Genomic DNA, 21295 nt, shown 5'->3' with positions numbered 1-21295 from the left:
GCATGTACCTTAAGGACAATGACTGGAGAAATAAGTAAATCTGTAGTTTCAAGGATGCTCTTCACAGAATTGTCAGTAACAGTGGAAGAAAAAAAAAGAGGAAACAACCCAAGTGTTGTTTAGAACAGCAGACCACTTTATAACACTGGGTACATCCAGGAGAAAGTATGTAGCTTTTAAGACGAATGATAAGAGCGTTGATTTATTAGAATGGGAAAATAATAAGGATTTAAAAATTTTTTAAATGTGCATAGTATAAGTTCACTATCAAATGATTGATTGATTGATTTCTAGGCAATATATAGAAGCAAGACTGGAAAAACAGACATGAACATATTAACACTGATTTCTCAAGGTAGCATTTCCTCTCCTCTCTTTTTATTTTTTCTTCTCAATGTCATCTACTTATTTTTCTAAAATTAACACACACGATGTATGTCATTCAAAAAAAGTCATCTCAAACGTTCACAAGAGCAGTACCCTTGGTGGTGATGAGCCCTTGTGCTATTGGCCAGCACAGTCTAGAGGAGAAGGGACCTCATTCCAAGGTCAATGAGGAAGGGGAAACGGGGACATAAATCATCCAAATGCATTTCAGGAGGTAGAAGAGCCAAGCAGGTGCTGTCTTTGCAGATTCCTTCTACTTAGCACCAGCTCTGCATCCCCTTCCCGTCCCCAACACACACACACACACACACACACACACACACACACCACATTAAACAGCTATAGCACATGCCTGGGAAGACACTCTGCTTGGGAGAAACGAATGCAGAGGGCTTGGCCAGGCAGCCGACCTCGGGCAGAGGCAGAAGAGCACAACGAAAACCAGCCTCCCACTTCTCGCAAAATGATTTTGTCATCCCCATTTCACAGATGGGGAAATGGAGGCCAAATAAGTTACAGTAAAAGAAAGCTCTGGGATTGGACCCTGGTCTGTCTGATCCCAAAGCTCATGCAGTGCCTTTCACCAGCTCCAAACTGGGTATGGTAATACATACCAGGTATTACTTACTGTGCCATTTCCTTGGAACCTCAAGATCTGTTCTCACCCCACCCCCATGCAGACCTAGCTATCGGGTAGCCTCTGGGAATCTCTGAGTTGCCACCTGAGATGAAAGCTTTTGAGGTTTTACCTTGACTCACAGAAACAGGCACATCATGCAAATACTGAGAAATCTTATCCTATAGAGGCAGGATTCTAAAGTTAGCATTGAAGGCAAGATTTGCAAATAGTCAAAGTTACATGTAAAAAGCTCTTTGCTTGCCTACCACGTTCATCTTCCATAGAGACATTCTACACACTAAAGTCTAAGGAAGAAATGAGAGTCTGCGTGTTTGCATCTGGATCTTCAAACGTTCTGCTTTGAAGACAATTATGAGAACCAGTGGTGCTGGGACCACGATGCAGCCGTGTGGTCATCCCTGCTCACAGAGAGATCGTATTCTGCTTAATATTAAACTTTGCAATGGCAATATATGCTCATAGGTGTGTTTGTTGCTGGGATTAAACAAACTCATTTATAATAGGGGTTAGAAAATGTTTGCTGGATTTAAAAATCTATTATGCTTATTCTGAGCCACATACATGCTGTCCTTTGAAAGGCTTCAGAGAAGTTGGCCACCTGCCCAGCAACTACCCTCCCTGTGTCCTTGGGCACTGGCCTCATCTCACCACCGTGTGTCATGTGACTCCACTGTGTCTGCTTTTCGCAGCTACAATTTGCTGATGACCCGACACTCACTCTGGAGCTGAGGGCTTCGAGCTGGTTATCCTTTTCTTTTTTCTAACTTTTCAGTTGATTCACCTCCTGGTGATGTCTGCAGGGGCAGGGCAGAAGCTCTGGGGCCTGAATGCACAAGGGCCTCACCTGACGTGATGGCGGTCTCCCTCCTTAAGTTCTTGGCCTCGTGCTTCAGGGAGGTGATTTCTAAGTTTCTCTCAGGCAGGTTCTGGCACAGCACCTGGTTGTAGCCTTGCTGTAGGGCACTGATCTGTGGAAAGAGGCAACACACAGTCAGAGGGGGCCAGCCAGGCCTGCAGCACACGCCGGCACTTCTCCAACGTTGGGCAAAGAGTCGGGCTGATCTTGGATCGGGGTGTTGGGGAAACCAAGGTTTTCAGCTGTCACTAGTGGAAGGGGCAGTAGGGGCCTGTTCCTTCAGTGACCACCATGTCATCGGTCCTCAAGACACGAACCTTATCTTTGTGGCCACCCAGGGGCTACGGTGCTGCTGTCTTCCTATGACCTGTGGGTTTTCAGCCATAAATAGACCAGCTGTTGGTTCCAGATCATCCAGCACTGACTGGATGCACAGCAAAGTTCAAGAGCCGGGAGCAGGTTATGAAATGAGTTCCCTCTAATGAGAATAGAGGGTAGTTTATACCTCACTGAACACTCCAAAGTTTACAAAGCCCATTCACACATGCTACACTGATACTCGTCACAGCGTTGCTGAAGGCTGACGTTCCAATTAATGTGCCCATTTTGCAAGGGAGCCAGGTTGAGACTCAGTGAGGCGAGGCCCCCTGCTCGGGATCACGCGGCTGGTCAGACGTGGAGTCTGATTCAAACCCAGTCTTTAGTTGCCTGGTTCCTCCTTCCCAGGTGGCTCTAGGAATGAGCGTGAGAAGTTGGAGGCTGTAAAGCATGGCATGGGCTCGGGAGCCGGACTGTGGCCTTCAAGTCCTGTCTCTGCCAGTTAACGGGCTTTGTGAACACAAGGAGGACACCATATTCTGTTTCTTTTTGTTCAGTCTGCACGCGGGGTGATGGTAGTCCCAACCTGATAGGATTGTTAGAAGTATTTTAATAAGTTAACATGTGTACAAGTGATCAGATCAAGCCTGGCACACGGCACAGGGAGATGAGCTATGACGGTCCTCTCCTCCGAATACCCACGGGGTGTTTTTTTTTTTATTTTGGGTTTATTTTGGGTTTTTTTGGCGGTACGCGGGCCTCTCACTCTTGTGGCCTCTCCCTTTGCGGATTACAGGCTCCGGTCGCGCAGGCTCAGCGACCATGGCTCAGGGGCCCAGCCACTCCGCAGCATGTGGTATCTTTCCGGACCGGGGCACGAACCCGTGTCCCCTGCATTGGCAGGTGGACTCTCAACCACTGCGCCACCAGGGAAGCCCTCACGGTGTGTTTTAGCTTCAACTTCCCTCGTCCGTCTCTGGGGAAGGTAGTTGGTAATCTTTATGTGTGCATTTGTAAGCCTTGCCAGGCTCACTTAAACGCCAGTGTGGTTGTTATTAAGAGGAAATACAGGGGCTTCCCTGGTGACGAGGTGGGTGACAGTCCACCTGCCGATGCAGGTGATGCGAGTTCGTGACCCAGTCCGGGAAGATCCCACATGCCGCGGTGCGGCTGGGTCTGTGGGCCATGGCCGCCGAGCTTGTGCATCCGGAGCCTGTGCTCCGCAGTGGGAGAGGCCACAACAGTGAGAGGCATGTGTACCACAAAATAATAATAATAATAAAAAAATAAAGGAAATACAGGAATCGTGGGTGGGAGCACCACAGGCCGGCTCTATCTATGGCTGCTGTGAGCACCCTCTAAGTCCATGGATCAGAGCCCCCTCAAGGGCGGGCCCCCCTCCAGGGGTCTAGGTCTACACGTGGGGTGCAGAAGGCTCTCCATCAAATGCAACGATGGTAAGCGCCCGAAAGTAGCTGCCAGGCCTCGGCCTCCACAGAGCAGGTACCCGAGAGGCCGGGAAAGAGAGCTGGGCCCAGAACCCCCTCCCTCTCGGTCTGATGTGGCCAGACTGCTTGTTCTGAGTGGCCCGGACATTCCCACCTCAAGGTGCACTGTGGGCCTTTGCCCTGTGATTTTTCAGATTTCAGGCCTCAGTACTCCCACAGGGACACGTTTATTGGGGCATAAATGTCAAGCAATCCGTAGACAGGACAAGAGCTAGCTTGTTTTTTTTTTTTTTTTTTTTTTTTCGCTGTACGCGGGCTTCTCACTGTTGTGGCCTCTCCCGTTGTGGAGCACACGCTCCGGAAGTGCAGGCTCAGTGGCCATGGCCCACGGGCCCAGCCGCTCCGCAGCATGTGGGATCTTCCCAGACTGGGGCACGAACCTGCGTCCCCTGCATCGGCAGGCGGACTGTCAACCACAGCATCACCAGGGAAGCCCCACTAGATTGTTTTGATAGATCAAAACGGAGGTGACAAGGAGAAGGATGCAATTTCTTTTCTTTCTTTAAAAATAAAATTTATTTATTTATTTATTTATTTTTGGTGTGTTGGGTCTTTGTTGCGGTGCATAGGCTTATTGTGGCGCCTTCTCTTGTTGCAGAGCCTGGGCTCTAAGCACACGGGCTTCAGTAGTTGTGGCACGAGGGCTCAGTAGTTGTGGCGCACAGGCTTAGATGCTCCACAGCAGGTGGGATCTTCCCGGACCAGGGCTCGATCCCGTGTCCCCTGCACTGGCAGGCGGATCCCTAATCACTGTACCACCAGGGAAGTCCTGTGTGCAATTTCTTTGTTCTCCTAAGGTAAGGTTGCCAGATTTAGGGGAGGAAAAAAGGATGTTCACTTAAAATAGGATTTCAGATAATGAATAATATTTTAGTGCAAAGTGTCCCATGCAATATTTGGGACACACACTAAAACGAAATTCTAAAATTCAAATTTAACTGGGTGTCCTTACTTTATCTGGTAACCCCACCCGAAGAGAGTTCCTAAACTTCAGTCATTCATATACCACTTTCACTATTTTTCCCATGTCTCTTGGCTAGTCCCACTATAATTTCTTAGCATTTTTCGTAGAAGCAGCTCCCTTTTTAAACTTAAAAACGTGCATTAAATTAAAGATAACTGTTATAAGAGTAAATAGAGACTTGGTGTCTTAAATAAAAATAATCCCTCCAAAAGAAGAAATACAGGAATTTCCCTGTTTACCATCAGACCAGGTTGCGGGCATCACACTAAAAAAAAAAAAAAAAAAAAGATTGGGGGGAGGTGGTGGGCATGCCCAGGTAATGGAGTTCGGGCGTGCTGATATGGCCACCAGATGGCGCTCACAGCCTTTGGTCTTGGTTTGTGTCCTTGGAAATCTTGTCATTATTACTCTGGTAGAATTAACAGATACGTCAAGGTCTCACAAGTTTTCTGACTCGTTTCATGCACCATCATGGTTCAGAGTCTAGGACATTTGGGGCAGTTACACTTACTTTTTCCCTGGGGCACCTGAGACATTATTGGGGGGGGTCTATGCTAGAAGTTGCGGGGACACAGGCCACTCTGACCCCCACTCTCCCCAAGGCTATACTTTTGCATGTTTGTGCTTTGGAAACTTTGAGTGAAAAAATTCTTTCACATCTTACTTTTCTCTGTTGGGGGGAAATACAACTTTTCCATAAAAGGTCCTTGGAACACTGAAAGTGTTTGTAAGCTCTTCTCAGCTTAATGCTTTTATTTGCATGATACCAGAGATAGAACACACAGAGACAAACTTCCAGAAGGGAAAACATATGTTCCCCTCTAAGACTCCAGTGGTTTTGACAGATTGAAAATATTTCAATCTGAGTGTCAGAGTTTTAGGATTTCGGATTGCTGGAAAACTCCAAAGAGTCTTCAAACCTCTTTGATAATTTTACTATCAAAATAAATATCCATATTCTTTGTAATGGCATAAATTCCAAGATGTTTAATGTCTGTTAAGCTGTGTAATAAAATGGGCACTGAATCATAAGAAAGTTAAGAGTGCTAGGAGGAGTGATTGTTTCAGGATGATAATTTGGCTTCTAATTAGCACAGGCGTATAAGAGCACATGGAGGTAAGAATTTTCTAGTGATAGTGTAGCAGATCGAAGATCTCTGAGAGCAAATCATTATGCACACACCTTCGGGGACCAGGGAAAACACATAAAGTAATCAGAACCATAAATCAACCTGCCATGTGGCTTATACTTCTGGTGGAATGCTCTGCAGGCAGTAGAATAGTTAAGAAACTAAACTGTCAGTGGATGAAACTCGATTTGAGTTCAAACCGATGGAGCCTCTGGTTCATATATGCCTTGCTATAAAATATTCTTCTTCAGTTATAAGTGAAGCTCCAGTGGTAGGGGAGGCAAGAGCATGATGCATCAGTGTAATTATTTCTAGATAATTTCTTTGTAAAAAAACAAGTCCGAGCTCCAGGAGAGGAAAAGGAGACAAGGCAAAGGGACAAAGAGAAAAACTTTCTCCTAGCAAAGCCTTGCCTTTAATTCCAGGAGGGAAGCCCTGCCCAGGGCCTTCACCTGCATGTCACTGGCCAGAACTGAACAACACAGCCAGGTCTAGCTGCAAGGGAGGCTGGGAAATGAGGGAATTTCGCGTGCTGCTTATACAGTAGAGGGAGGCAATGACTAAGGGGCTTGTAGTGTCTGCTGCACTGTCTCTCTGGGGGTCGTCTTGGTTTCTTCTTCTTTTTTTTTTACCACACAGTGTGGCTTATGCGATCCTAGCTAACTGACTAGGGATTGAGTCCGGGCCCTTGGCAGTGAAAGCGCAGGGTGGACCGCCAGGGAATTCCCTGGGTCTTGGTTTCTTGTCTCTACCTGTTGCTTATCTATCCTGGCCATCTCTTTCTAAGACTGGCTTTGTTTCTCCAAACACAGTGGGAGAAATGGCCACCCCAGCTGGGAACTGCATCAAGACTTTCAGCTCCGGGCCATTAATGACCTGTGTGGTAACTCCGTGTCCCACTTCCAAATATCAAGGGCACAGGTGCTGATTGGCCCAGCTTGGGTTAGAAGAGAAACCTGATTGGTCTGGCTTGGGTAGAATATCTACTGATCAGGCAGTCAGGTGTGGCCAAGAGAGCAGCAGTAGGTAGGGTAAACCTGGTTGGGGAATGTGCATTCTCAGAGAAAGGGGTGTGTGGCTGAGGAGACACCTAAAGAACCATCTAGTTCAAGGAGTGAAGAAAGGACATTGACATTGTGTGCTGCAATGTTGATATGATAAAGATTAACACGTCCTTTGAAAGACCTCAAATACAGTGGAGTCACATAGGCATTACATTTAATTTATGCAAATTCAAATATTTGTACACAACCAAAGTATTTTTTTCCCACACAATTTGGCTTCCAAACATGAGCCAGCTACTTAACTACTGCCTGACCAAGTGATCTTTTCTGGTGCTGGAGATTGCTGTTTTGGATTTTGGGGATATGGTACAGTATAAGTAATACGTTCTTTATGGAAAACTGCTGGGATTTTCAAGATTATTTTTAAGGTCAGGTGATGCTCGCCCTTCTCACTGTGCAAGAAGTACCTTTAGTGGAAGATCATGCAAATCATTTTTCCCATTTCCTTCTAGTTTTAATCAGTATAAAGGATGCATTTGGTTTTAAAATATCAAAATACTTTTATTGTGCCTTTTTAAAAATAAAAAATAAATGATATTCATGGCTTCTGGCTCTTCCTCCTGTTTTGTTTGGTGGTCTCTGGCCGTACAAGAAAGGCAGGGAGAGAACAGATGGCTGGAGAGAAGGCAAAAATGAGGGTCTCTTCAAACACCACGGGAAAGGGGTGTGTCCACCTGGGCAGTGTGTGTTCTTTGATGACTGGGTACTTGGTCTGTCCTGATGGCCTGGGACTTGACCTACTGGGCTGTCTTGGTGCGGCAGAATGGGCAGCGTGAGATGGAGTTAGAAACCTGGGTTCCAGACCCAATTCTTGAATTTACTAGCTGTGTGACTTTAGATGGGCCATTTAACCTCTCTGGGCCTCAGCTTCCTCATTTGTAAAATGGGGAACATAATGCTATTTACCTCCCAGGGCTTGAGAGAGGAGAGACGAGAGAGAGACGAGAAGTGTTTTGAACACCGCAGAGCGCCATATAAACATGACTCACTGTTATGGAAGCGATAAAACTGGTTGCTGTTCACATTTATTATAATCAATTCAGATATAAATGCACTATACCATGGCCCCAACAGCCCTGAGGTTACCATTCTGTCCTGTGGCCCCAGTACACGCCCTGGGTTTTCTCAACTGCGGGCTTCTCAGAGCTCCTTGGAGGTGTGACATTTGGGTTTGTCACTACCCAAACACATAATTGCATCTACCAGGCCTAGGAGTCTGAATTTCAAACTTATTCTTCATACGCTTGCGTATGTTTACATTCATAATATCTGTGAAAAGAACCCCTCTCCTCACACACTCCAAAATACAGTATTGTGCAAAATACCAGTCTAGGAAGCAACACACTAGGGTAGCAACCTTTAATGTCCTAAAAAAGCATCTTAGTAGTTTGACGCAGAAGAGTTACACTGACTCACGGAGGATCACGCGAGGCCCAGCGGGACGACGTTTCTAGTTCCTTCCACCAGGTTTAGAAAACAGAAGGCTCTGGCTGGATTTGCTGGACATTTCTCTCTTCAGCATCTCTCTTCCTTGGTCCATCTTTGGGGTGCCTTTTCTGGCTCCAACCTACAACAAGCAAGAGCAACAAATGCGCAAACTCTATAATTGTAGGGAGATCCCCAAATATTTCTCAAATGGCATTTTTTTTTACTCAAAATAAAATCTTTGTTGTAAAAAATATTTATATACACACATAGATGTGAGCAAAACGAAGGTAAAATGATCCACCATTATCACACTACCCACAGGTAACCTTATTCACATTTTGGTGTACACTCTTCCAGATACACAGTTTACATTTTCTTCTTACATTTGCATCTTTTTTTGAACCAGGAGTTTCTGATTATAGGCAATTTCATTGGGATGGACTTTCTCTCGAAAAGCTGTTACTGAACTGAATGCCTTATGTCTCTGATGTCTTAGGAGGGTAAAATGCAGCATACTCTAGGGGGTCTGTCTAACCCTTTTCTGAGCACTACTCCTGGATCCTGGCAGCCATGTGTGTGACTCTGTCCCTGGTCATAGCTGATCGGGCACTTGGCACGGGCTGGGCTTTTAAGATGGTCACTCCCAGGATTTGGGGTTATGGGCTCTAAGATGCTACTTGCTGCCTAGGCTGGTCCTTTGAACTGGGGGACCGTGAGGTCATTCCTTCCTGTCACATGACTGGAGAGAGCAGAGATCAGGGGAGCCACACAGAGACACAGAGAGGAGGTACGGCCTGTGTGTGCGTGTGCGCATGCTTGTGTGTGTAAAAGAGATGATGCCTGAGATCTGATGGCTTACCAGTTCTATTTCGAGGCCAGGCTCTCTTTCAGCTCCCAGTTTCTATGAGGCACTCACCCCTATATCCTTAAAAAAGCCCCCTCCCCCCACTTTGTTTTATTTTGCGCTACGTGGGCCTCTCAGTGTTGTGGCCTCTCCCATTGCGGAGCACAGGCTCCGGACGCGCAGGCTCAGCGGCCATGGCTCACAGGCCCAGCCGCTCCACGGCATGTGGGATTTTCCCAGACCGGGGCACGAACCCGTGTCCCCTGCATCGGCAGGCGGACTCTCAACCTCTGCGCCACCAGGGAAGCCCAAGGCCCACTCTTGGGGAAGGAGTCGCCCAAGGTACACTTGGCAAGGAACCTGGAGGAAACCTTTCTGTACTGAGGAGATCCTACACACCAAACTTCTAAGCTCAGGCTGGAGGGCAGGGAGAATGGGAAGCTGGCTCTTTGCTCTTAGCCGAAGCACCATCTGCCCCGCTTCTGTTAAAGCCAGAGGCAGCATGAAGTTCCAGGGTGTCTCACATCTCAGAGAAGCACAATGTTCCCACAACATCCGGGACCCATCCCAACATCTCCTCTGCCATTTCACATCCCCAGGTGGTCCTCTGACAAAACCTAGATGTACGGCAGTTTCTGCCTCCTTCCAGCTTAGTCATATATGTGAGTGAATAAGTAACAAACTTCCAGTCGTTTCCACTTTGCAGGGTGGCAAACGTCTCAGATCAAGTGGGGCCCTCAGGATGCTCTCTATCCTCTTAACATCCTGCTCTGGGGAGTAACCACCTTCTGGTCTTAGCACAAGGATGCTGGTTGAGAAGCTTCTATTTTCCAAATATATCCCTCACCTAGAATATCTTCGTTTCTTCCCATGATAATTTGGTTGCCTCAGCATGACTGTGGCCTTTTATCAAACTTGAATGTCTCCTCTCTCATATTCAACCAAAATGTGTTTGGCTTTCTAGCTTCCTGAGAGCTCGCCTCTACTGTCTGCAAAGTGGGAATGTGGACAGGCTTAATTGCAGTTCCAGGGCTGATTTGTCAATGGCAATGTTTCAACATGTTCAAGATTTCATAGTCTTAATTCTCAACTTTGAAGAGAATTCTAGAGGATGCTTCCTTGAAATTTCAGAGAAATGCCACTGGAAATGTATCAGGTTTATTACCTGGAGGTTTATAAACTAAAGGACTAAAAGCTAGCACTCACCTGGGTGTCAGATCTGCACTGATTCCCAGCTCTCCTACCGAGCTGTGTGGCTCTGGACAAAGAAAGTCTCTGAGCCTCAGACACCTCATCTGTAAATTGGGTATAATAACAACACCCACCCCATAGGGTTGTTGTGAAGCTTAAAAGAGATACTGCACGTCGAGTGTTTGGCTCTGTGCCCGGCACATGCCAAATGCTCAATACATAATAGATGTGGGATAACTGTCCACTGGGCTTCCTGCTGACGTCCTAGGGTTTTCTCTCTTCTCTCTTCTGGCTCACCTGCAAATGTGAGTTCTGCATCTTTGAGTTCTTCATCAGCTCTACAAACATTCGTCTCTTTAACACAGAAAGAATATTGACAAAATGTAGCTTATGTTCTTCTTTGCCTTTTGCATCAGAGAAAAATGGATTTTTCTCAACTTTCAGATGCTACCCATTTGGATGGAATGTTGAGCCTTCCTAGGTGAGGAGGTGAGGATAGAGGTCTGCAGAAGGGGGTGTGGCTTTGGGGTAACGCTACACTGTCCTGCTGCACCTTTTAGGGAATCTCTGTTCCAGATTCCAGCAGAGAAGGAGGTGGTCAACCAAGAAGGCTATGAAGGATACTGTATTCTTCTTGGAGGACAGATCTGCTTTAGCTGGAAGCAGAGCCTCCTAGATCAGTGGAAGAGGCTGTAGATGTCCAGTGGCTTTCCACCCAGTGGAAATGTTGAAAGCCCCAGTGGCTAACCTCCCTGGCAGGGACTACAGGGGCCTGTTGGGAAGCCAGCATCACTGAAAACCTGGAGCTTGCTGCTCCCCTGGGGTTTGATTACTATTGCTGACCCTGATCTGCTCAAGACCGTGCACCTCAGGGGCAGCTCATCCAAGAAAGAGCATCCCCTAGGCACTGGAGACACAAAAGTGAGAGGGAACTGGGGTCTCCCTTGCAGACTGACTCTCCGCAGGTGAATGTGCAGTGGTGTCAGGAAGGAGACGTTCTCCTAGAGCCCTGAGCATCCACTGGGGTCGCCAACCGGATTCCTACAGCGGCCAGGAAAGTAAAAGAAGTGGGTGAAGTGAGCTGGGGTGGTGGTGGACAGCAGCAAACACACGAGCCCAGCGCCTTTCTAAGGGGCCTGGAAGATGGAGGCTTGTGATGGTGGCTTGTGGGTCTGTGGGCCTAGGGTCGCCAGATCTTCCAAGTTTCCCAGAGAAGCTGGAAATCCAGAGTATTCCAGGAAACTGCCCTATTTTGAAATGTAACTTAAAAAAAAATCCCATGAGCCAAATGGAATATATCTGTGGGCTGCCATCTTGCGACACCTGCTTCAGAACCTCCCTGCTTGGTGTCTAGTTGGTGCTCAGTAAATGTTGGAGGGGTTGCCAGATAAAATACAGGATGCCCAGTTAAATCTGAATTTCAGAATGAAGCCAACAAATTTGTGAGTGTGAATATGCCCCGTGTAATATTTAGGACATTTATACTGAATAGCTTTTGTTGTTTATCTGAAATTAAAATTTAACTGGCCATCGTGTTTTGTGTTTGTTTGTTTTCCCCAAAATCTGGCAACCCTACCGGGTAGTCACAAAACTCAGGGAGGAAATAAGGCTGTCTTTTGGGACAGGGCATAGGTGCTTACAAGACTCTTCCATTCTCCCAGAAGGATGCTAACTCTACCCTCAGAGGACTGTCCGTGAAGGCTGATGGGCCCGTATTGAACTGACAGTTGCCCTCCAGGCGTTTTCCGTGGAGAAGGCCTCAAGCCTGCAGCCACTCAGTATTTATCACAAACTCAGTTGAGACAATCACTATCCAAATTCCCAGATATTATAAAGCAGGGGTTAGTTTTAAACCAACAGCCTTCTTCTCTCCCACCCCATCCCCTGCCTCTTTTTTTGCAGAACCGTTTATCCAAGCAAAATCCCATGAGGAACTTGGGGTATAAGATAATGGAGAGCTTCTCTGGCGGGAGAAAGGTGTGTGTGCTTTGAGAGTCACACCTTTTCATGGCACCCAAAGGCTCAAGGGAACCCCAGTTTGAACATTGCTGCAAAATTCCTTCCTGGATTAAGTTCCGTCAGTGGGCAACTGGGCACTGAAGGGCAGAGCCTGGCCCCTGTGCACCTGCTTTTCCTGAACTTTACTGAACACACTGGGATGTGATGAAGGGGGTGTGGGAGGGTCTTTTTCTTTAGCCTTCTTCTATCCGTATGCTGCATAGGCCTGGCCACATGGTTCTACTTCATCATTGTGGGCGGAAGAGCATCACCCGAAGCCCCTCCCATCCCACGCTCCTCCTACACAACATCTACCAATTGTGGGGCTTCCCTGGTGGCGCAGAGGTTGAGAGTCCGCCTGCCGACGCAGAGCACACGGGTTCGTGTCCCGGTCCAGGAGGATCCCACATGTCGTGGAGCGGCTGGGACCGTGAGCCATGGCCGCTGAACCTGCGCGTCCGGAGCCTGTGCTCCGCAACGGGAGAGGCCACAACAGTGAGAGGCCTGCCTACCGCAAAAACAAACAAACAAACAAACAAAACACACAAGTGGCATGGAGGAAGCCAGAATCTTGAGAATACCTGGGCCCAAGGAAATCTTGGAAGATAGTGAGTTAAAGAGAATAGTGAGGATAATGACGATGGTAGGAGAGGGTGAATGCTTTGTGGTCCTATGTGCTAAGGCTTTTGTATACAAGCTCCCATTGGGAAGGCTACAAGCTAGGTGCCATTTTTATTCTCATCTTAAAGAAGAGGGATCTGAGCTAATTAAGCAGAGAGAAGGTTAGGGGGTTTTCCTGGCTGAGACCACAAGGCAAAGCGGTGGTCACGCCCCCTAGCCAGGACTTGATTGGCTGGAGATTTGATTGGCAGGAGAGCTGAGCGGCTTCTCCTGCCAGAAGCAGCCGGTGCCCTTCAGCCTTTCTTCCACTTCAAGCCCTGAGAAAGGGCTTGCGTGCTTCCCAAGTGGCAACTTCTGTGCGTTTAAAAATTTCCTATTGAAAATCCCAGCCTTAGCCCATTCACAAAAGGTATCTGGGTCCTTTCTTGGCCGTGGCCTAGTCGTATTCACCAAAGAGAAGAGCGCATCCCATAAGAGCTGGCGGCTTTGGGAGGACCGGGGAAGGCGTCAGCTGGCAGGAAGCTCCCTGAAAGAAATAGAGGAATTTCCACCCATCCATGAGCTGCCTATTCTTCCCCCTTAGAAACAGGGCTTGCGATGTGCCAGGCACTGCAGGCATTTTGCCATTTAACCCTCCCACTGCCCCACGGAGTAGGCCCCTTGCTAACAGTTTTGGTTGCTTTTGTTGAGGAACCTGGGATACAGAGGTCAAGCCACTTACTCAGGGTCATTCGGGGCAGTGGTGGGGCTTGACCCCTGTTTGTTTGACTCCAAATCTGGCCTCTGAACTCTGAGAGACACTGCCGGCTTCTCGAGGGATGTGGGAAGTGGATTCGAGTGCGCACGGCCTGGGCCGCGGTTCCCGTCCCTCTGCCACATGGACAGAGCCACAGACCCAGTTCGCTGTGAAGGCCCAGCATCTTATACCAAGTCTCATTTTCACAGCCAAAGATATTAGTGTGGAAATAGTACTTTTGATTCTTGAAAGGTCTGCTTGGTGAAGAGATGGTCAAACATTAAAACTACAAACTCCATTTTTTGTGGGGGGGGCAATTCTGAGGCTAAAGATGTGTAATTTCATCTCAGTGCTTCAACCTTGCCACCTCTGTGAACGGGTGAAGAGTTTCAAAGTTTTATACAGGAGGCTAAAAAACTAAGGCTCCTTGTGAAAATACTAAGTGTAAAACTTAGAAAAGAGGAATTCTACTTTCTGTTCATTTCTGCTTAAAGACAACGAAGATATACTCCCTGGAAGGAACGGATGCCAAGACAGATGTGTACAAGTGCCCTTTAGGATCCAGCAAAACTTTCAAATGTATTATTGTTTTCTTCCCGACAAACAGGGATTTCTGACGACATATTAACAACAAGCCTGAAATGCAAACCTGAGTCCTGGAGTGAAACCCCCAGGAGCAATCGTGTGATGTATCCAAGGGGGCCACCCTGGTAAGGGAGACACAGAAGGAGGGGGTGTGGAAAAGTGAACATGGGCGGGGGAGGGCAGCAGGTGGGGAGGGAATCCTGTTTCTGCCACTTAGTAGCCAGGGAACGGTACCCTCTGTCAACTCAGCTTTCCCCTCTCTCTAAGGGGCTGACACTTGCCAGCATCCCTTGCGGGTTGATGGGAGAGATGAAGCATGTGCGGTGTGGAGCAGGTGCCTGTCCCTTGGTCAGTCTTTCCCCCAGTTGTGAATTCCACGAATTTGAAAGCTACTAGTTGTAGCTCTTTTGGGGACCCTGACACAGGTTCAGCTTGGCCATTTCAGACGCTTCTCGGCTGAGGGATGTCCAGCGCCAAACAGGCTGGCATGTCCCTTGCGTTGTGTGTGAATGAGGCAGCCCAGGAATAATGCATGTGAAACCTCATTATGTAAATCCTCAGGTTTTCAGTACATGACAGTGGCTTTTTTGGGGGCCCTTCTCTGTCCCATTCTGTGGTCTGGTGTCTCTGCTTTGGGACCTAGTCTGCCAAGACCTGGGGGTGGTGGTGGGCACCTTGGGGAGGGGTGAGCTCTCCAGAGGGCACATCAAAGGGAAAGTCACAACTCTGTCACTGGCCCAGCTCTCCCTGGCATTGCTTGGTGTGAAAGGAAACTATCCTCTGCCTGAGGCAGCCCCATGTCACACACAGACTAAGGCCTGTGATGTTTAATTCACAGCAGTGAGCACTGGAAACACCGCATCCAGGCTCCCTCAGAGCAGGACAGCCACTTTTCATTTCTGGGGCTCTAAGCAGAGAGCCTGCTGTCTGGAAACCTATTGCCTGGAAGGTTCGCAGGATGGAGGGCAGGCTTCTGCAAGGAACTATCTGACCATCACCTCCTGGTTGAGGAGAAGGGCACCCTTCTATGACCTTGGCCTCCTTAGAGCTCATGCAGGCAACAAACACACACATACAAATACACACACATGCAAACACACAGCACATACTCACATGTACACACATACATGCAAGCATGCGTGTACAAATACACAGCCCCAAGTCAGAAAGACTGGAGTACTATTCTGGCTACTCACAAGAGCAAACCCAAATCTTTATTCTCAGAGAGCTTATCCCTCGGTGTATCCCTGCCACCTGGCAGAACAATGAAAATCAGAAGCGCCGCCTTTAAAAACACTCGGGCTGTTCACTCAACTGATTGTGGTCATCATTGCAGGAGGCAGGGAAGTCAGATCATGATGCTGGACACCCTTAAGCTCAGTACAGTGCTGTGTGTCAATTATGTCTCAATAAAACTGGTAGAAAAAATAGTTATCTGGATAGAAAGAACAAGATAAAATACACGAATTATCAAAAGTTAAAAAAATACAGACGAGCTAGACTATGAGTCTCAGAAAGCACTGTTCACAACAGCCAGGACATGGAAGCAGCCTAAATGTCGATGGAGGAGTGGATAAAGAAGATGTGGTACAAATATACAGTGGAATACTACTCAGCCGTAAAAAAGAATGAAGTAATGCCATTTGCAGCAACATGGATGGACCTAGAGACTATCATACTATGTGAAGTAAGTCAGACAAAGACAAGTATCATATGAATTCACTTATATGTGGAATCTAAAAAAAATGATACAAATGTGCTTATTTATAAAACAGAAACAGACTCACAGACTTTGAAAACAAACTTATGGTTACCAAAGTGGAAATGTGGTGGGGAGGGATAAATTAAGAGTTTGGGATTAACATATACACACTATTATATATAAAATATATAATCAACAAGGACCTACTGTATAGCACAGGGAACTCTACTCAATATTCTGTAATAACTTATATGGGAAAAGAATCTGAAAAAGAATAGATATATGTGTATGTATAACTGAATCACTTTGCTGTACACCTGAAACTAACACAACACTGTAAATCAACTATACTCCAATATAAAATAAAAATTAACTTAAAAAAAAGAAAGTTAAAAAAAATAGAGGCAAGCTAGACTATGAGTCTCAGAGAGGTTAAGCTGACACATATATATAGAATCTAAAAAAAAAAAAAAATGTTCTGATGAACCTAGGGGCAGCCAGGAATAAAGACACAGATGTAGAGAATGGACTTGAGGACATGGGGAGGGGGAAGGGTAAGCTGGGACGAAGTGAGAGAGTGGCACGGACATATATACACTACCAAAGGTAAAACAGATAGCCAGTGGGAAGCAGCCGCATGGCACAGGGAGATTAGCTCAGTGCTTTGCGACCATCTAGAGGGGTGGGATAAGGAGGGTGGGAGGGAGACACAAGAGGGAGGGATGTGAGGATATACGTATGCATATAGCTGATTCACTGTTATACAGCAGAAACGAACACCACACTGTAAAGCAATTATACTCCAATAAAGATGTTAAAAAAAAAAAAGCTGCCTGAAGTCACACAGTAAGTGGCAGAACAAGAGTCTAAACCTAAGTCTGCCTAACGCTAAAGCTATTCTGTCACCTTCCTTTGCAATGAGCGAATGCATTCTGTGCTGCCTGGATCCCACCGGGACCTCAGTTGGCTGTTTCTAAAGGGAGCTGAGGGGCAGCCTCAGAGGCTCTGCTCCGAGCAGGGACCTCTCACCTTCTGCTGCCTGATCGCCCTGGTGACCCTCTTCTCCCGGTGCAGCCGCTCTTCCATGTGCACCAGGGCCTCCTTCAGCAGCGCCTTTTCTTCGGCCTCTTTGGAGATGTCGTCCTTCAGCTTTGCCACCTGTGACTGGTACATCTGAACCGACACTTTGCTCTGCCTGAGCACACAGGAGAGACAAAGTCTCTTTTCTCCTCATCTTTCTCACTCACCACCAATGCTCCCGACCTGGGAGATCCTCAGAACACTTCCATATATGCCTGGTTTCGCGGTTTCCTTACAAGTGGGGGGAAGGCTGAAGATGTGGGGACTAGAGGGCAGAATAAATAGCCCATTGGCTGTGGACGTGCAGCATGAAGGGGGCACAGGTTATGCTACCAGCCCCTCCCAATTTCCCAGAGAGGGTGGGGGAACGGATACCACTGAAAATAGGATGGAATTATGAAAAGCACACACATGGTGAAACATCAGACACATTTATAAAAGGTGCACCTTATTCCTTAACAGTACGGTACTTTAACTGCTGCTTTCTTGCCCAGAGACTTGGGTCCATCAGGCCCTGAGTCACCATCCCGCCTCCCCCCTCCACACCCAGGCCTCTGTCCTCTTGTCCTGATCCCTACGGGTCTGGAGCTGCCCCGAGGTTTAGCCTGGAGAATGGAGGCCTGGGCCTTTTGCTGGGGACATGGGCCATACTTGAGCTGTTCAATGTCCTTCTCGTATCGTTTCAAAAGCTCTTCTTTCCTCTGCAGCTGGTTCTTGAGAAGGGTGATCTTATCAAACACCAGGTAGAGGTCTCTTTGTCGAAGCTGGTAGACTCTCTCCCTCTCTTTTGGGGAGAGGTGTTTCATGGACACGTGACCTGACATATCTTTGATGTTCATCATAGTCCCGAGGGTTTTGCTCATATCCAAGTACTACGAGAAAGCGTTTCACAGGTAAGAGGCCTGGCCCAAGACCGCTGGTGGCCACTTTGAGGAGGCAAACATCTAATTCTGTTTCATTCATTTTCTGCAGTTGCAGAGAAGAAACACATGCTTTGCAAATGAGTGCATTTGGGGCTTTTAGTATGACTTTCATTTTCCCCCGCATCCATTTACACTATGCCATTTTGAGAATTGGGGGGAGGGGGGGAGGGGGAATGACAACAGATATAAACATTCATTCTTACTACCCAGTCTTCCAAGGAATTGGGCTCTGCAATTTCCAGCCCATGCTGGGATAGGAGATGGGTCTCGTGGAGCTACTGTAACAACTAAACATGTATGTGAGGTTGATGTGTAAACTATCTGCAGGGCACGCAAGTTTGGACAGGAGGGGACTGATGCTGGGTATACCTACCAGCTTTTCACTAAGATCTAAAGCCTCAGCCACATCCGTTTTCCATAACTTCTCAGTGGCCATGATGGACCCTGGGCTGGAAAGGCCATTTTGAAGCTGAAATTTAAAAAAAGAAAAAAAAGTCTCTTGGCATTCCATTATGATTTTCTACATCCAGAAGAATAACCCAAAGAATAATGGAAGAACTGGAAAGTTACTAAAGAATAATTTGAGAGAGTTAATTTTTTTAACATCTTTATTGGAGTATAATTGCTTTACAATGCTGTGTTAGTTTCTGTTGTATCAAAAAGTGAATCAGCTATACGTATCCATATATCCCCATATCCCCTGCCTCTTGCGTCTCCCTCCCACCCTCCCTATCTCACCCCTCTAGGTAGACACACAGCACTGACCTGCTCTCCCTGTGCGATGCAGCTGCTTCCCACTAGCTATCTATTTTACCTTTGGTAGCGTGTGTGTGTATATATGTCCATGCCAAGAGACTTGGTTTTAAATCCAGTCTGACTCTGTGAACTGCTTTCTTTATGTCTGTGCTCCTACCCCTTCAGAGCACGACTGCCTTTGAAATGATGCATCACTTGTGCCATTCTTTGGCCACTGTCTCGTCTGTCTTCCCTTTAGGCCAGTGGTTCTCAACCGGGGGTGACTCTGTCCACCCCACCCCCTCCAGGACATTTAGCAATGCCTGGACACATTTCTGGTTCTCATAATTGCTGCTGGCGTCTAGTGGGTAGAGGACAAGGATGCTGCTAAACACCCCACGATGCATAGGGCAGTCTCCCAAACAAAGAGTTACCTGGCTCAAAAAATCAGTACCGCTGATGTTGAGAAGACAAGCTCCAGAAAAATGGGGACCATGTGGCTTTTGCTCACTATCTCCCTCCTTGTGCCCAGCATGGCACCTGGCAATGAGTGCTGCATAGTGGGCATGTTTGTTGAATGAACGAATGAAGGTTAAGTGGAAAATAGCCTCCCTCCTTTTTATTAAAGGAATCTCATTTCTGTGCAGCAGAAACCATACCCTCACAAAATTTGGCCCAACCTTCTCCTAGCTCTGGAACCTGGTGGGTGGGCATCACTTCAGACCCTTTCCAGAGACAATGCAGATAGTGTTTGCAGCTGCATCTCCCTAAGACCCCAACCAGCCAGCTGGCTGCTGGAAGCCCAACTGACTGCATGGAAAGGCCACCAGACTGAATAGGGGACCTGATCTGAACGACTACAAATAACCATAGTAAGCCTCCTTAAAAAATAAAGTGGCTTTTAATGCTTGCCATGAGCCTCTCTTAGCCCTAGCATTTGTTGGCACTACCCTGAAAACCTCTGAGATTAAAAACAAAACAACTGGCGGCGCCGCCCAAGTACCCAGGAGGAAGGCACGGGCCCTCCCTGCCTGAGGGATTAGAAGTCTAAAGTGGATGAACACTTAGTGACCATCTTGTTGGAGACCCTCTTCCTACGTGGTATCTGAGACTCAGTGGAAATGTAATTCTCTATCCAAGGTCACACAAGGCAGCACCAGTGGAACCAGAAGTCTGGGCTCTGGACTTACCATATGTTTCTTCAGTCATTCACCACAGAATTATTGAACACCTACTAGACTAGATGCTGGAGATGTAATGCTATCCACTTATCTCAATACCACGTTTAAAAAACCTATCTTTTGGACCCGGAGGAAGATGGCGGAAGAGTAAGACGCGGAGATCACCTTCCTCCCCACAGATACATCAGAAATTCATCTACACGTGGAGCAACTCCTACAGAACACCTACTGAACGCTGACAGAAGACCTCAGACCCCCCGAAAGGCAAGAAACTCCCCACATACCTGGGTAGGGCAAAAGAAAAAAAGAATAAACAGAGACAATAGGATAGGGACGGGACCTGCACCAGTGGGAGGGAGCCGTGAAGGAGGAAAGGTTTCCACACACTACAAGCCCCTTCGCGGGCGGAGGCTGCAGGTGGCGGAGGGGGAAAGCTTCGGAGTAGCGGAGGAGAGCACAGCAACAGGGGTGTGGAGGGCAAAGCAGAGAGATTCCGGCACAAAGGATCGGTGCCCTCAGGCACACACCAGCCCGAGAGGCTTGTCTGCTTGGCCGCCGGGGCGGGCGGGGCTGGGAGCTGAGGCTCGGGTATCGGCTTTCAGTCGGAGCGCAGGGAGAGGACTGGGGCTGGCGGCAGGAAGAGAGCCTGAAGGGGTTAGTGCACCACGGCTAGCCCGGAGGGAGTCCGGGGAAAGGGTCTGGAGCTGCCGAAGAGGCAAGAGACTTTTTTCCCTTTTGTTTCCTGGTGCGCGAGGAGAGGGCATTAAGAGGGCTGCTTGGGGAAGCGCCGGAGACAGGCGCGAGCCGCGGCTAAAGGCGCGGACCTCGGAGACGGGCGTGGGACGCTGGGGCTGCCGCTGCCGCTGCCGCCGCCGCCGCGGGGCCTGTGTGCGAGCGCGGGTCACTGTCCACCCTGCCTTCCGGGGGGCCTGTGCACCCCGCCACTGCCGGGGTCCCGGGACCCGGGGACAGCTTTCCCGGGAAAGCGCACGGAGCGCCTCGGGCTGCTGCAACATCACGCCGGCCTCTGCCGCCGCAGGCCCGCCCCACACTGCGCGCCCCTCCCTCCCCTCTGCCTGAGTGAGCCAGAGCCCCCGAATCAGCGGCTCCTTTAAACCCGTTCTGAGCGAAGAACGGACGCCCTCCGGCGACCTACGCGCAGAGGCGGGGCCAGGTCCAGGGCTGAGACCCGGGAGCTGTGAGAGCAGAGAAGAGACAGGGAAATCTCTCTGTGCAGCCTCGGAGGCAGCGGATTAAAGCTCCACGGCCCATTTGATGTGCCCTGCGTCTGTGGAGTGCATGAATGGACAGCGAATCATCCCAAATTGAGGAAGTGGACTTTGAGGACAAGATTTAAGACTTTCCCCCCTTTTCCTCTTTTTACAACGAATTATCCCAAATTAA

At 48.1% G+C, this 21295-nt stretch overlaps 3 protein-coding genes across 3 annotated transcripts in view; 1 reads left to right on the top strand and 2 right to left on the bottom strand.

Moving 5' to 3' along the window:
* Nucleotides 1–17145, bottom strand: part of LOC132493223 (forkhead-associated domain-containing protein 1-like) — a 37431-nt gene extending 20286 nt beyond the window's left edge. The window contains exons 1-2 of the mRNA XM_060103546.1: nt 17002–17145; nt 1872–1995 (exon numbers count right to left, since the gene is read on the bottom strand). Of these exons, the coding sequence (XP_059959529.1) occupies nt 1872–1995; nt 17002–17145 (268 nt within the window). The remainder of the gene's footprint in view (nt 1–1871; nt 1996–17001) is intronic.
* LOC132494286 (U3 small nucleolar RNA-associated protein 25 homolog) overlaps nt 1–21295 on the top strand; it is a 720475-nt gene that overhangs the window by 331851 nt on the left and 367329 nt on the right. The gene's annotated exons all lie outside the window — the stretch shown is intronic.
* The window catches only part of LOC132494410 (forkhead-associated domain-containing protein 1-like), a 90572-nt gene continuing 86744 nt past the window's right edge, over nt 17468–21295 (bottom strand). The window contains exons 14-15 of the mRNA XM_060105494.1: nt 18349–18444; nt 17468–17924 (exon numbers count right to left, since the gene is read on the bottom strand). Coding sequence (XP_059961477.1) covers nt 17508–17924; nt 18349–18444 — 513 coding nt within the window. The 3' untranslated portion in view covers nt 17468–17507. The remainder of the gene's footprint in view (nt 17925–18348; nt 18445–21295) is intronic.

Source organism: Mesoplodon densirostris, chromosome 7 (assembly GCF_025265405.1).
Source record: "Mesoplodon densirostris isolate mMesDen1 chromosome 7, mMesDen1 primary haplotype, whole genome shotgun sequence".
In the NCBI taxonomy this organism is placed as follows: Eukaryota; Metazoa; Chordata; class Mammalia; order Artiodactyla; family Ziphiidae; genus Mesoplodon; species Mesoplodon densirostris.
Note: the sequence above shows the minus strand (reverse complement) of the source record. Positions and strands in the feature narration are given on the sequence as shown.